This window comes from Erythranthe guttata, chromosome 9 (assembly GCF_056151865.1).
Source record: "Erythranthe guttata isolate IM_541 chromosome 9, IM_541, whole genome shotgun sequence".
NCBI classification, from domain to species: Eukaryota; Viridiplantae; Streptophyta; class Magnoliopsida; order Lamiales; family Phrymaceae; genus Erythranthe; species Erythranthe guttata.
In genome coordinates this window covers 10,084,453-10,099,142 of record NC_142541.1, presented here as the reverse complement: position 1 = coordinate 10,099,142, position 14,690 = coordinate 10,084,453, and the positions used below count along the sequence as shown (strand labels likewise).

General features: G+C 41.6%; 1 protein-coding gene across 1 annotated transcript; it reads left to right on the top strand.

The window, feature by feature from the left end:
• Positions 1-278: 278 nt before the first annotated feature.
• LOC148768045 (uncharacterized) lies at positions 279-1,910 on the top strand. Its single transcript, XM_088822749.1, has 2 exons — positions 279-1,228; positions 1,314-1,910. Exons 1-2 carry the CDS (start codon positions 968-970, stop codon positions 1,908-1,910), a joined length of 858 nt encoding a protein of 285 aa, XP_088678875.1. The 5' UTR covers positions 279-967.
• The last annotated feature ends 12,780 nt before the right edge of the window (positions 1,911-14,690 follow it).

Genomic DNA, 14,690 nt, shown 5'->3' with positions numbered 1-14,690 from the left:
CACGAGAAGATGTCATTATAGATAAAAATAAAGGGAAGAAAATAAAACCACTTAATTTGAGTTTGGTGGATTATGATACTTCGTTAACCGAATCTCAATTCGGTATTCTCCGTCAGCTAGTTGGGGCTCCGAGGAATATTGAGATGCTCTTACCTAAAAAAGGTGAACGATTGTATGCACCCCCCGTAGGGTTCCACACCCAATACGTTGCATATTTGACATGTTCCTCGCAGATTGTGCCTCACTCTACTCTTTTGAATGTATGTGAGGAATTTCGGATAGGATATAGTCAATTAACTCCGAACGTGATTCTCACGTTCGAAGCTTTTCGACAAAGAATGATCGAAGTAGGATTACCGATTAGTGTTGAGATGTTCAAGGCCTTGTTTACCCTACATCGTTCAAGTGATTTACCCTTCTTCTGCACACATCCTCGGGTTCCTTTCAGATTTTTGAAGAGTATTGGCTTGAAGTGGGATAAATGGAGTACTTTATTTTTTTATGTAAGGGCTCCGACGTCTGATGTTCCGCTTGTTTGGAATCCGGTATGCGAATCTTTTAAGATAATGAAGAATATGAAGAAACGTATTAAGGAGTCGGGGTTGTGTGCTTTGGAGTTCGATCCGAGTTGTCTTATTCCAAAGGGTCGGGCGCCTACACCGTTGCGTGTAGTCTACATGTTTTATGCATTTGTGCCTTATTTTGTGTTGTCTCTGCTATTCTAATAATTTTTTTTTTTTTTTTTTTTTTTTTAGATGGGTGTATTGATTTTGCGGCTCTTCGGAAGAAAGCTACTGGAGGTGCGAAAAAGCAAGCGAAGAGGGATCCTTTGAAGCAAGCGAAATCAAGTAGTAGCAAATCGCGCGAAGTGACCCGCGTGGAGGCTCCGCATGCAAGCGGAGATGATCGTGATCATAATGTTGAGGGGGATGAGTTGGATCGATTGGTTAATAATGGGAAGGATGAGATGGTTGAGATCGAGTATGTGCCTGCACCGAAACGGCCTCGAGTGGATCCTGAGGTTTCTCATGTGCCTCCAGGGGGTGCAGGCAAATGCTTGTTCACGTATGGGGTGAACCGAGAGGGGAAGGATTCTTTTTGGGATACGACCGATCATACTATCGCGCTGAAGAAGACTGAGGGTTTCGTTGGGGAGTATGACCGAAGTCGGATGTCGGGTAAAGGTCGTGCTCATATGCTTTCGTTGGCTGGCGGAGACATGTGTCGGGTAAATATTTGTTTAATTTAATATGTTTTCGTTTTAGATTATAAGTCTCCATACTCTAATATTTTCTGTTTGAATTTTGATATAGCTTATAGCTACGTGGAGGTATCTAGTGGAGCAGGAGGAGCAAGTCGAAAAGACCCATGATGAGGAGCGTGCTGGTTGGGAGGCAAGGGAGAAAGAGCTAAAGGCTCAATTGGAGGCTGCGGAAACCAAACTAGAGGTGGCCGAGACTCTGCTCATTCAGAGGACCGATGAATTGGAGATTAGTAGGAGCGAGACCGAGGCGAGTAAAATTGAACTGATGAAATTAGATCGGTGCTATGACGAGCTGAAGGAGAAGTATGATGCCGAGAAGTTTACGGGGAAGAGGTTTTTGGCTTCTTCGGCTGGAGCAGCTTATAAGGAATCGGTTATGTTAGAAGGGGAAAGTCGCTTTCAGAAGAGTGATATCTGTCGAGCTATGATCGAAGATCGAGCAATAGCTGGGGTTTATGCTCCTTTGGTTAGGACGTGTCGTCAGTACTTACGCAAGGTTGGAGGAATTGACGAGAAGATTATTCGAGGGATGGAGGAGGACATTCCTGATGATGGGGAGGATATTAATGTCGAGTGTACTGAAATTGCCTCGGATGCGGAAGCAGATGATCGAACTACCGAAGCTACTTCTGCTCGTAAAGTGTAGTTTTGTGTGATGTTGTTTTTATTTTCCTTAGAAGAAGACTTGGTTTTTTATTTTTATTTTTATTAAGTGGGTATGTCCACTAGTATTTTTGCATGCTTCATGACTTGGTATTTGTTTGCACATTGAGACGTTGATTTTGCTATCAAAGTTATTGTTTCTTTTTATTCATTGATTTCGCACTAATGTTTTGCATATAGCATTGTTCGAGATATTCTTGATGAGGGGATCAGTCTCTCAAGATTTTTTTATAATTTTTTGGGATCGTGCCCTTTATTTTGGACCTCGTAGGTCGGAGTATTATTTAGTCCATGGCCACGTTTTAAGCATGAGGACCCTGAAAATCAAAATAGAGAGACGCAGATAATCCAGCTGGCCAGGCTATATGGACTATCTTAATTTCTCTAAGTGTTTTTAGGGTTGAAGTGAGATGAACCCGTCGTAACGGTTAAGTAGTATATGAACAATAACTTTGAGAGTAAAGTAAAAACTTGATTTAATCATTAATAAGAAATGCGAATTGTCATAAGCCTCCGTGAGGCGAAGGGAAATAACTCGTAAAAAACAAATAAATCGAACTATTGAAAAGTAATCTATGTGACTATAAGAGATTTTATTCTTCTTCCACGTCTTCCTTGTGCTCATCCGTGCTTGGTGTAGGGTAGTATGTCTACTGTCTTTTGGTGTCTCTTTGCCTGAAAAGTATCGGGGTAAAAAAAAATTCAAGTACTTGTATTGAAGACTTAATAGTTTCATAAGTTGGAGTGATGCGTATTTGGGATCACGTACTCAATATTGGGACTTTTTCTGTTCCTCGCATTCCGAGATATGAGAACAACTCATGAGTTGCGGTGGATTGCTGCGCGACCCTGCCTGTCAAAGGAGATGGCGTTATTGTTTAGTATAGAGACCCACTAATGTGCTTGTGATATGACTTAGTAAAAGTGGTGTTACCCTTAGTGAGATAGTACAGAGTATCTTCTCTCTTTGGGTGAATGGTGGTCGGTAAGCATCCTCTCGTAATTGGCTCTTAATCTGTAAGAAGATGATGAGACGTGTTATGGAAGGTTGATGTAGATAATATCACTAGCCCCCCAGTTTGGGAGGGATGTTTACACACCTCGTTATGGAGTCCCTTCTCGAGCTTTTAGAGACATTTTTGCATGAAGAGAGACGTGGAAGGTTGTGAAGCCTGCAAGGCGACTTTCGTATGAGGAAGATGTAGATGTAAACTTAAACAAATTTGATTTAAGATGGATGTATACCTCAAGCGTAGAACCTTTTGAGATTCCCTATATTCCAGGTTCTGGGTATAGGGTGTCCGTCGAGGTTCTCGAGACGATATGCTCCATTGTTAATCACTTGTGTGATTTTATATGGTCCTTCCCACTTCGGGTCGAGTTTACCGATTGGGCGTGAGGCTTCGGCTTTGCGGAGAACTAAATCTCCTACTTGGAAAGAGCGAGGGCGGACTTTGGAGTTATAAACTTTCGCCATGCGACTCTTGTACATTTGCTGTCTGATGGATGCAATCTCTCTTAGCTCGTCGACGAGATCGAGGTTAGCCCTCATTGCTTCTTCATTCTCCTCTGGTGAATAATTGATGACTCTCCAAGAGGGTTCGCCAATCTCTACGGGTGCTACAGCCTCTGTTCCAAAAGCTAGGTTAAATGGAGATTCTCCTGTTGCTGTTCGTGGGGTTGTTCGATATGCCCACAGAGCATTGGGTAATTCTTCAACCCACTTTCCCTTGGCACTTCCAAGCCTTGTCTTGAGATGTTGAAGTATCGTGCGATTGGTTACTTCAGTTTGACCATTTGCTTGGGGGTTTGCCACCGAAGTGAAGAATTGCTTAATAGATAAGCCAAGGCACCAACTCTTGACTTTGTCTCCACAAAATTGTGTTCCATTGTCCGAAATAATGGAACGGGGAATGCCGAAGCGGCACACAATGTTTTTCCAAAGGAATTGGATGACATCTTCTTCTCGAATGCGAGCTAAAGGTTCTGCTTCTACCCACTTGGTGAAGTAATCTACAGCTACAATGAGGAACTTGCGTCCTCCTGTTGCTGGTGGAAAAGGACCGACCAAGTCAACTCCCCATTGAGCGAAAGGTATGGGACTGTCAATCGGTTGCATCAATGCTGCGGGGAGATGAAGGATGTTAGCGTGTTCTTGGCAAGGCTTGCATCTCTGCACTAGTTTTTTCGCATCTTCATGCATGGTGGGCCAATAGTAACCTTGTCTCAATATTTTGAGAGCTAAGTTTCTTCCACTTAAATGATTACCACAAATGCCTTCATGTACTTCCCGAAGCACATAGTCTGCTGCTGATGGGTTAAGGCATTTAAGATAGGGGGAGGAGAACCCTCGCTTGTAGAGATCTTCACCTATCATTAGGAAACGGGCCGCCCTTACCTTTATTTTCTTCGCTTGGGCGATGTCAGTCGGAAGTTCCCCGCTTTTGAGATAGTTTGTAATGGGGGTGATCCAACAGGGTTCGCTCTCTTCAGCGCAATTCACTCCGTCGGTGGAGACTATTTCTGGTTGGGAAGCCGTGAGAAGGGTGATTTTCCGGCTTCCAATGCTTGCCATGGAACTACCAAGTCTAGCCAACTTGTCTGCATCAATATTGTTGGCTCGTGGTACTTGCTTTATCTCGTAGCTATCCAATTTTGAGAGGAGGGTAAGTGCAAGAGCAAGGTACTTTGCCATGGATTCTTCTTTGGCTTCATAGTTCCCAAGGACTTGGTTGACCACCAACTGGGAGTCGCTGTGTACTATGAGTTTGCGAGCTCCAGCTGCTAAAGCGAGGCGTATACCAGCGATCAAAGCTTCATATTCGGCTTCGTTATTGGAGGCTTTGAAATCAAACCGTTTAGCATACTCGAATTCATCGCCATCTGGGCTTGTTAGTACAATACCCGCGCCTCCTCCTGTAGCGGTAGATGATCCATCAACATTGATGGCCCAAGTGGGTATGGATGTGCTCTCTTCCGATGTAGTCATCTCTACTACAAAGTCTGCTAGGATTTGAGCTTTGATGGCTGGGCGTGGTTTGAACTCAACCCCATATTCACTTAGCTCTATAGCCCATTTAGCTAATCGTCCGGAAGTCTCGGGACTTCTCAATATTTGTTTAAGGGGATAGTTGGTGAGAACTATCACCTGGTGCGACTGGAAGTACGGACGTAACTTTCTGGCTGCATTGATGAGCGCGAGAGCAAGTTTCTCCATATTGGTGTAGCGGTGCTCTGGGCCTTGGAGAGCTCGGCTTATGTAATATATCGGTTGGTGACCTTTTTCACCATCCCGAATGAGCACTGCGCTAATGGCATCAGCAGAAATGGCCAAGTATAGGAAAAGAGTGTCTCCCGGCTGGGGCTTCGTTAGTAGAGGTGGGGAAGTGAGATATGCTTTCAATTCTGTGAAAGCTCTTTGACAGTCTTCATTCCACTCAAACTTTTTCCCACCTCTTAGTATCTTGAAGAAAGGAAGACCCTTATCAGCCGATCGGGATATAAATCGGTTTAAGGCTGCCAAACAACCATTAAGTTGTTGGACCTTCTTAATCGATGTGGGAGGGGCCATGGAGGTGATAGCTTCAATCTTTGCTGGGTTGGCTTCAATTCCCCGTTGTGATATCATATACCCTAAGAATTTTCCGCCTCGAACTCCAAAAGAACATTTTAGGGGATTGAGCTTCATCTTGTATTTACGTAAGATGGAGAAGCATTGACTTAAATCGGTTAGGTGATCCGCGACTTTAATACTCTTGACAAGCATGTCATCAATGTACACTTCCATGTTCTTACCAATCAAGTCCGCGAACATCGTGTTCACCAGGCGTTGGTAAGTAGCTCCTGCATTCTTGAGACCGAACGGCATAACTCGATAGCAATAGATGCCTTGGTCAGTAATGAAACTAGCTCTCTCTTGATCTTCTGGGGCGAGCAATATTTGGTTGTATCCTTGATATGCATCAAGGAAGCTGAGAAGTTCGCACCCTGAGGTTGAGTCTATGAGCTGGTCGATCCTTGGTAAGAGAAATGGATCCTTCGGGCATGCCTTGTTGAGGTCGGTGAAGTCTACACATAGCCTCCACTTGCCTCCGGGTTTAGGTACTAATACCACATTGGATAACCACTCGGGATACTGAACCGATCTAATGTGGCCTGCATCTAAGAGTTTTGCCACTTCCTCTTTGATATGTTTGTTGCGCTCAGGACCGAAAGTCCTTTTACGTTGCTTGACCGGTTTCAATCTTTTGTCAACGTTTAGTCGATGCAATGCTACTTTCGGAGGAATTCCCGTTAGATCTTGAGCTTTCCAAGCAAATACGTCTCCATTTTGCCTAAGGAAGTTAACTAGCTGATTCTCCACTTCTTGATCTAGATCAGAGCCGATGCGGAGAAGCTTAGAATTATCTCCGGGTATGAGTTCTACTGATTTTAGTTCTTCAACTGCGGCTAGCTTGGCGGTGTCGTCGGGTACGCTGATTAGGATTTCTTTATCAGCTTCGATGACCGCGTTGACCCATTTTCGCTTATCTTGTCTCGGGGTGTCGTCTCCTTTCCCTAAAGGATTAGGTCTCTTAGAGGGTTCACGTAGGGCTCTTGCATAACATTCTCGAGCGAGACGCCTATCTCCAAGTACCTCTCCCATCCCGTAAGGAGTGGGGAATTTCCACTTTTGGTGGTAAGATGAAGGCACAGACTTGAATGTATGGATCGCGGGCCTTCCCACGATGATGTTATAAGGGGATGGCTTGTCGACGATAAGGAATTTTATCATTTTCGTTACTCGACAAGGATCTTCCCCTAAGGAGATGGGTAACTCTACTTCCCCCATGGATAAAACACCTTCTCCCGTGAATCCTTTCAGTGGTGTAGTGATGGGATTGAACCGTGCGTTGTCTATGCCTAGCTGCTTGAATGTGTGGAGATACATAATGTCGGCTGAGCTCCCACCGTCCACTAGTATCTTTTTAACTATGAAGTTGGCCACCGTTGCAGTTATCACCAACGCATCGACATGATCTTCATCTGGTCCTTCAAGGTCTGAGGAGTTGAAGACTATGCCATGATCAGGTCTTCGTATTTGATAGACGGATGCGGATGGAGAAGCATGTTCTTGATTCATGCGTGCTGATCGAGCGAGGGTGCGTCTCGCATTTTGTGAGTCGCCACCTGCCGGTCCTCCGGAGATAAAAGAGATGATTCCTCGGGTGGGTTGGTTATCATTGTTATCTGGGTCGCGCCGATGACCCCCATCCTCTCGTCGTTGTTGTTGATCTCGATTGTTATCTCGGCGTGGAAGATCATCACGACGCTTATTTCGAGGCTTATCAATATATTCGCTTAAGTGGCCTTGCTTGATCAACCTCTCAATCGCCAATTTGAGTTGCGCACATTCCTCAGTAGTATGCTCTTTATCTCTGTGGAATCGACAATAGCGATCCGATTTTTCTCGTTTCGCATTGGGTTGCATTGGGCGTGGAGGCTCTGCCAGACCTTTTTGTTCAATCACATGAAGTATTTCGGTGAGGCGAGTATTGAGTGGAGTGAATCGATTATAAGTTGAAGATGATTGGCCTTGAGGTGGGGGTGGAGGACGTCGATCATCTCGTCTCCTAATGTCAGGGCGGTCATCTTCTCTCTTCCTCTTGGGAGGAGCATTGGCAGAAGCTTCTTCTATGCGTATATATTTTTCAGCTCGATTTAACAACTCATCTAAGTTGCCAGGAGGTCTTCCTGCGATAGATTCTTTGAACCTACCCGACTTCAGGTTTTGCTGCATAATCCCTGAGAGCATATCTTGTCCTACACTGGGAACTTCATGAACAGCCTCCACAAAACGCCTGATGTAGTTGCGGAGTGTTTCATTGTCTCTCTGTACGATAGAGAAGAGATGTGCTGGAGTTTTAGCATATTGCTTATTGATGGCGAATTGGTTGGTGAAACGCAATGACAACTGAGCGAAAGTGTCAATTGATCCTGTGGGCAGAGCGTTGAACCAATTCATGGCTCTCTTGGATAGAGTGGTGCGAAACATCTTGCACATTGCTGCATCTGTCGGGCCATATAGGTCCGCCATAGCGTGGAACTTCTCTATGTGTTCCTGCGGGTCGGTAGTTCCTTCGAACTGAGGTAAGCCCGATACTTTCACTCCTTGAGGCAATACCTCGTTGAGGATGTTTAGGGTGAAAGGACTGCGCCTTGTTGGGACTGGCGCTCTTCCGTCAATTGGATTGTTCAATCTGGGGAACTGGTTTTGGCGAGATACTCTACTATTTATCTCGTCTTCCCCTTCATTAAAGAGATGAGCTCTTCGTAGAGACGCATCACCCCGTTGGAGCGAATGGTGGCGTTGTTGTCTGGGTTGTGGCTCCCTGTGATTGGTAGATAGCTGCATCCGGGATCTTGGATCTGAAGTGGATGAGGATACACTTATCCGATCGTCATTGTTCTGGGCCGGTTGCTGTACCCTGGGTGGCATTGCGGGTGGAGCATTAGCTGGGATCACGGGGGGAGGGTTAGCTGGGATCGCGGGGGGAGCATTTGCTGCCATCGTGGCGATATATTGCGCCACCGCATCAGTGGCGGCGCGAGTAGAAACTTCTGTTATCATTCGTTGGAGTGCCTCCTCGGTTATTTGAACCGTTCGAGAAGCAGGTAGAGGTGGAGCCTGTAGTGGAGGATCGGCGAGTGGTGGATCCCGAGGGGGAATCACCTGAACCTCACGTGGTGGATCCGGAGCACGTGGAGGAGGTGGCAAGCCAGAGCCTCCTCGAACTGGGAGGTTGTTAGCTGTGTCATTCTCTCTCCGAATGGACTCAGGAGGATCTTGCTGGCTACGTGATCTGGTCTGCATTCCCACAGACGGCGCCAAAATGATGACGTAAAAAATAAATCACCTAATGTGTTGAAGCTGGGAGAGCAAAGTAGGTCACGTGCTCACGAGCTAGATAGTCCTGAGAACTTTAATTTGCTCTAGGATCCTGCGAACAGAAAACACGTAATCTAAGCCGGGGGTTGATCCGGCGGAAACCCCTCCGACGCTCAAGTCAGACGTGAAGATAGTTGGTAATTGTAGAGAGAATTCCTCAAGAAGAATTGATTGAATAATAATAACGTACCTTCATTCGATGAATTTAAGTTCTATTTATACTTTATTGATTGGGTCGAGACAATTTATCGGGCCCAACCTTATTTGGGTTTGATTGGGCCTCTGTAGAAATAACTATTAAGTTGGGCCTGTGGTCCAGTAAATGTGGGCTATTGGGCTGGGCCAATAGGCATATCACTAAGATACTTAGCTTTCATAAATTGCATCCATAAAGAGGATTGGTCTGTGAGAATGCGCCATGCTAATTTGAGAGTGAAGGCTTTGTTCAGTATATGCAAATTTTTAAAACCTAGTCCGCCGGTCAACTTGGGTTGGCAGATGTATTTCCAGTTAAGAGAACATTTTTTATGTGTATTAGGGGATGCATTCCATATAAACTTCTTAGTTATATTGTTGATTTTTGTTATTGTAATTTCAGGTATTTTAAACGAGTTCATGGTATATATAGGAAGAGAGTTTAAAACATGGTTTACAAGAGTACTTCTCCCAGCGTAGGAAAGAAAATTATTATACCATGTAGAGATTTTGTTTTGGGTTTTAAGAACAATGTCGAAAAATGTTTGTTTAGTAATCCGCCCAATGATCATGGGTAGTCCAAGGTAACTATCATTATTGTTTCCGGGTTTAATACCCATTTTTCTACAAATCGCTTGTTTAATCCTAGGAGGTGTTTTTGTTTTAAAAGAAAATCTTAGACTTACCCCAATTACTATTCAATCCGGAATCAGAAGCAAAGTTAGAGAGTGTTTCTTGGATGAAAGCCACACATTTATCATTAACCTTAGAAAAGATAATACAATCATCTGCAAAACATAGAATATGAATGCTTGGGCCCTTTTCTGTTGGTGCAATAGCGTCAAATAGGCCTTTATTAGATCCTTCTACGAATTTAAGGACAAGTAACTGTTAAGGCGTAATATAAAGATATATGGTGATATTGGGTCTCCTTGTCTAATCCATGTTGGGGAATCCACTTTTCCGAAGAAATTCCGTTTGTAGAAATAGAAAAGGAGACAGTTTCAATGCATGCCATAATCCATGTAATCATTTGAGTAGGGAAGTTAAGTTTTTGAAGATCCATTCTGATAAAGTTCCATTCTAATTTGTCATAGGCTTTTTCAAGGTCAATTTTAATAGCCATGCAAGCGTTCTTATTAGCTTTATTTTTCATAGTGTGCATTATTTCATGTGCCAGCATGATATTATCACTAATTTTCCTATGAGCCACAAAAGCATTTTGGAGTGGTGAAATAAGGTATTGTAAGTTATGTTTAATCATGTTAACAAGAATATTGGAAATAATTTTGTAAGCAACATTACAAAGACTTATGGGTCTAAAATGGTTAAATAAATGAGGATTAGGGTTTTTAGGTATGAGAACAATGTGTGAATGATTTAACAAAGTTGGCATTTTTCCTTCCTCAAAGAACTTCAAGATAGTAGTAGAAACCGAGTCCTTAATAATTGTCCAATATTTTTGGAAAAAAATGTGCATTAAGACCATCAGGACTAGGTGCCTTATCTGGTCCTATGCGTTTTAATGCTTCATAAATTTCCGATTGGATAATAGGTTTATATAAATCATATTGTAAGTGATCAGGTATAGTAGGGTGATTATTATAGTTATTAGAATTGGGGGTTGATTGGTTTGATTGAAAGAGAGCTTTGAAATGTTCAAGAAAGGCCTCTTGAATGTTATTTTGATCATATATCCAATTCCCATTGGAAATCTTGATATTGTATATCATATTGCGCCTTCTATGATTAGTTGCAAAGGCATGGAAAAATTTCGTATTATTGTCACCATCCTTAAGCCATAAATTTCTTTTTGTTTTAGTAACCTTTGGTTTTCTATTTTTAATTGATTAAGTTTATGGTGTATTTCTATCGAATAATTAGTCTCGACAATATTGGTGAGAGAACCAATTTCTTGATGAAGCTGATTTATTCTATTATCAATATGCCCACAAACCTCTTTCTTCCATCTATTGGCTTTTATTTTAAAAATTTGACAAAAACTATAAAAAGAAAGAGTTTCATTATTGTAACGGTTTTTCCAGGCATTTTCCACCACTCTACGAAAATCATGGTGGTAGGACCAGGCTTTTTCATATCTAAAAGGTTTTCTATATGTCTTTTTTTTTTTTTTCTTTTTTTTTTTTTCTTTTTTTTTTTTTTTTTTTTTTTTTTTATCGTGGGTGTCCAATAGAATGGGAGAATGGTCAGAAACATTGCTAGATAGGTGATACACTTTTGTATTTGGAAATAGGGAAATAAACTCAAAATTTGCGAAAGCTCTGTCAAGCCTTTCACAGATAAACGATCTACCATACTGGTGATTATTTCATGTAAATGGATGCCCACTAAATCCCATATCAATAAGTTCACAATTTGTAAAATTTACCGATTTTTGAAAGAGATGGTTTAGCCCCCCCCCCCCCCCCCCCCCCCCCCCCCCCCCCCCCCCCTTTTCATTTTCATTTAATATGCAGTTAAAATCACCTACAACTATCCATTTTTCCGGAAAATTATGGTATATATTGAGGAGATCAGACCATACCTGAGGCTGCATGCTCGTTTGTGGGTAGTGTATACCGCTGAAACCAGAAAAGGTGGGGTGTTGTCATTTAGCGTGGCACGTGCATGAATGGATCGATCCGAAATGCTGATTTGAGTTAGTGATATGTGATCAGATTTCCAGAGTAGCCATATCCCACCTGCAAAACCATCCGAAGAAACCATGATACTATCATCAAAGTATAAATCTTGAGTGAATCTTTTTGCATGGTGTGCTTGCATTTTTGTTTCCATAATAACAAAAATATAAGGGTGGTAACGGTTAACAAGGTCTTGTGCAACACGTAAGAAAGTTGGGCGATTTGTCCCTCTACAATTCCATGTTAATACTCTCATTGCATGTGAGGTGTTTGGTATGTGTGGAAAGATTTGGGTTAAGCTGCCATTTTGTGGGATTCGGGTTAGGCTCACAATATCGTTTGGGGGATGAGGTGAGTTCTGATGTAGGTGGTGGTCGTTTTGTTGATGTATGGGCATCATTATCAAGCGATATTGAAACTCTCTGATGCCTAAGGGCATCTCGTTTTCTTGTCCGATCTCGACCAAGATCCTTCACACCGAAGGGGGGCTTGTGAAAAGGTGTGGCATGCTGTGATAGGTCTGAAATATGTGCACATGGGGGCCTAAGGACAGTAGTCGATCTCGTAGGTTTGGAACGGTGGGTCTCTGGTTCATTGGGTTTGAGTTTATGTTTATCATGGGACGACGTGGGGATCTTGCATGGGGAGGGAATTCAAAAACCGATTCAAAAGCCGGCTCGAAAAAAGCTCGAACTCGAGCTCGGGTTTTTCGAGCTCGAGCTCGAGCTCACGAGCTCGAGTTTCGGACGAGCTCGAGCTCGAGCTCGGCAACATGGACTCGAGCTCGAGCTCGAGCTGGCCAAAAGAGCCGAGCTCGGCTCATTCCCACCCCTAGTTCTGGTTCTGGTTGGTTTCTGGGTTGTTCTCCATTGTTGGTGCCATTGGACATGGGGATGTGTTTTGAAGTAAAGGTGATGTTGTAGAAGATGAATGTTGGTTATGTATAGAACCTGAAGGGTTTTGCATGGTATTTAAACTGGTTACATGGGTTATTGTGCATTCTTCCATTTTGTCATTATTTGGAGTGTCATTTTGTGGAATCTCCAATCGTCGTCTATTTTTTGCAGAGGGGAAAAATATTTTTGGGGATATTCATCTTGGTTTTTTTCTCTATGCCTTTTTCTAATGTCGGTTTATTTTTCTTTCCCAAGGGACTTTTATTTTTTTTCTTTTTCCTTTTCTCCGGACGTTTCTATGTTTGGGCACGTGGACATAATTAACAAATCATCACTTTGTTGCATGGACACGTCATCTCTATTTTGATCATTTGTCGTCTTTTGCCGCACCGACTGCTTGTTTATCTCGCCGGAGATCTGGCCGGAAGTTGATGTTTCCATGGGATTATTAACCGTTATTTTAACACCACCGAACTCTGTTTTATTTCCCGACAGTTGCGTGACGGTTTGCATTCTTACTTCCTCTGAAATAACTTCTTTCCGGCTTAGTGCATTGAACTGGTTTCTATCAGCATGTCTCTGTTTGCTTTTGTGATTATCTATTTTCTTCATTTCTGATTTGTCTGTATTATCGTCCTTTCGTTTCCAAACCTGTGTGTATTTTGATGACTCCTTGTCCTCGAAAGCGTTATTTTGTGGTTTGTATCCCGTAGATTTTCGTCATGGTTTTCTTGGGTTTCTCCGGCGTTCAATTATATTCCATTCTGTTGTTTGATTTCGATCTCCTTGTTCTGGTTTCGGTTGACCTTGACTCTCACTGACTTTATACCCGATTTCTTTGCATGCCAAGGGAAGGTGTCCAACTCTTCCACAAGTTTTACAAAAGACTGTGTTTAGTTCATATGAGATAAGTTGTTTGTAGTTATCTATACTATCTATAAAATGAGGAATGTTGAGTGAGTTTCTTCCATTTTATGTGAGGACAAAAATGCCCTTCTCACTAGGTAATTGATTGGTACATATACTAGGTAATAGGTAATATCATATTATAATCAACTAGTAATTGTACCCGTGCGATGCACGGGACAACAAATTGCATTGTTTTGATGTTGTAAGAATATAAACAAACGTTTGATGTATCGTATGATCAAAATTCTATTATACTGGAACATCATTAAGTATACTACACACAAAAAAAAGGAAATAACTTTACTATTGAATAATTTTCCAAATGAATTGAACAGCTAATACCAGTAGATTGAAAATTTGAACCAGGAAAAAAATCATCAACTATGTCTTTCATGTTGAGCTTAAAAGTAATTAGATTTAATAACTTAGTTAACATAATCAAAACTAAACTATCGACACCATAAAAGACCATCTATACATCTTGCATCGGAACTAAGACCTTCTCCACTGCCTCATTTTCAGGCTGTTTTGCCACTGGAATTAACAATTGGAAAATTAAGAACAAAAATAAATATAAACAATAAACTAAATATTGCATACAAACAATAAGTCTTGAAGGTCGACTTCCAATAGCTTGTGGCTCCGCCCATTTTTGGTTAATTCTCTCAAATCATCCATTTCAATAACATGTCCAATAACATATAAAATGAAATAATTGTTATACATAAAATTTGAAAATTTTGGTATAAATTAATGAAACACATAATTTAACAAAATGAAATTACCGATAAGCCATGATGGAAAAAGATGTAAACTAATTGCCACACAGTCAATAGGATGAAGAAGATAAAAAACAAAATCTAAAGTCGGGTTACCAAAAGAAGAAGCCTTAGGTAGGGAAGAAATAAAATTCAAATGTTGCAGACATTATGTAAAACGATGTCACAAAATTCGCTAGGGATGAAAATCAGATTTATTTACCCTTTTCTGTAAAAATCGAAAATCAGATTATTATAAATAATATCTAGGAGAATTTGATGAAAATCGATAATAATATTTAAAATAATATTTAGGAGATAAAAATTTGATAACAAAATAAAAAAATAATATTTAAAAGATTAAAATCTGATAAAAATCGAAAATAAAATTTAAAATAATAGTTAGAAGATAAAAATTTGATAAAAATCGAAAAT

Coding starts and splice junctions, on each gene's coding strand:
- LOC148768045 (XM_088822749.1), top strand. CDS start 968: ATGGTTGAGATCGAGTATGTGCCTGCACCGAAACGGCCTCGAGTGGAT. Junction 1,229..1,313: donor CTGGCGGAGACATGTGTCGG/GTAAATATTTGT, acceptor ATTTTGATATAG/CTTATAGCTACGTGGAGGTA.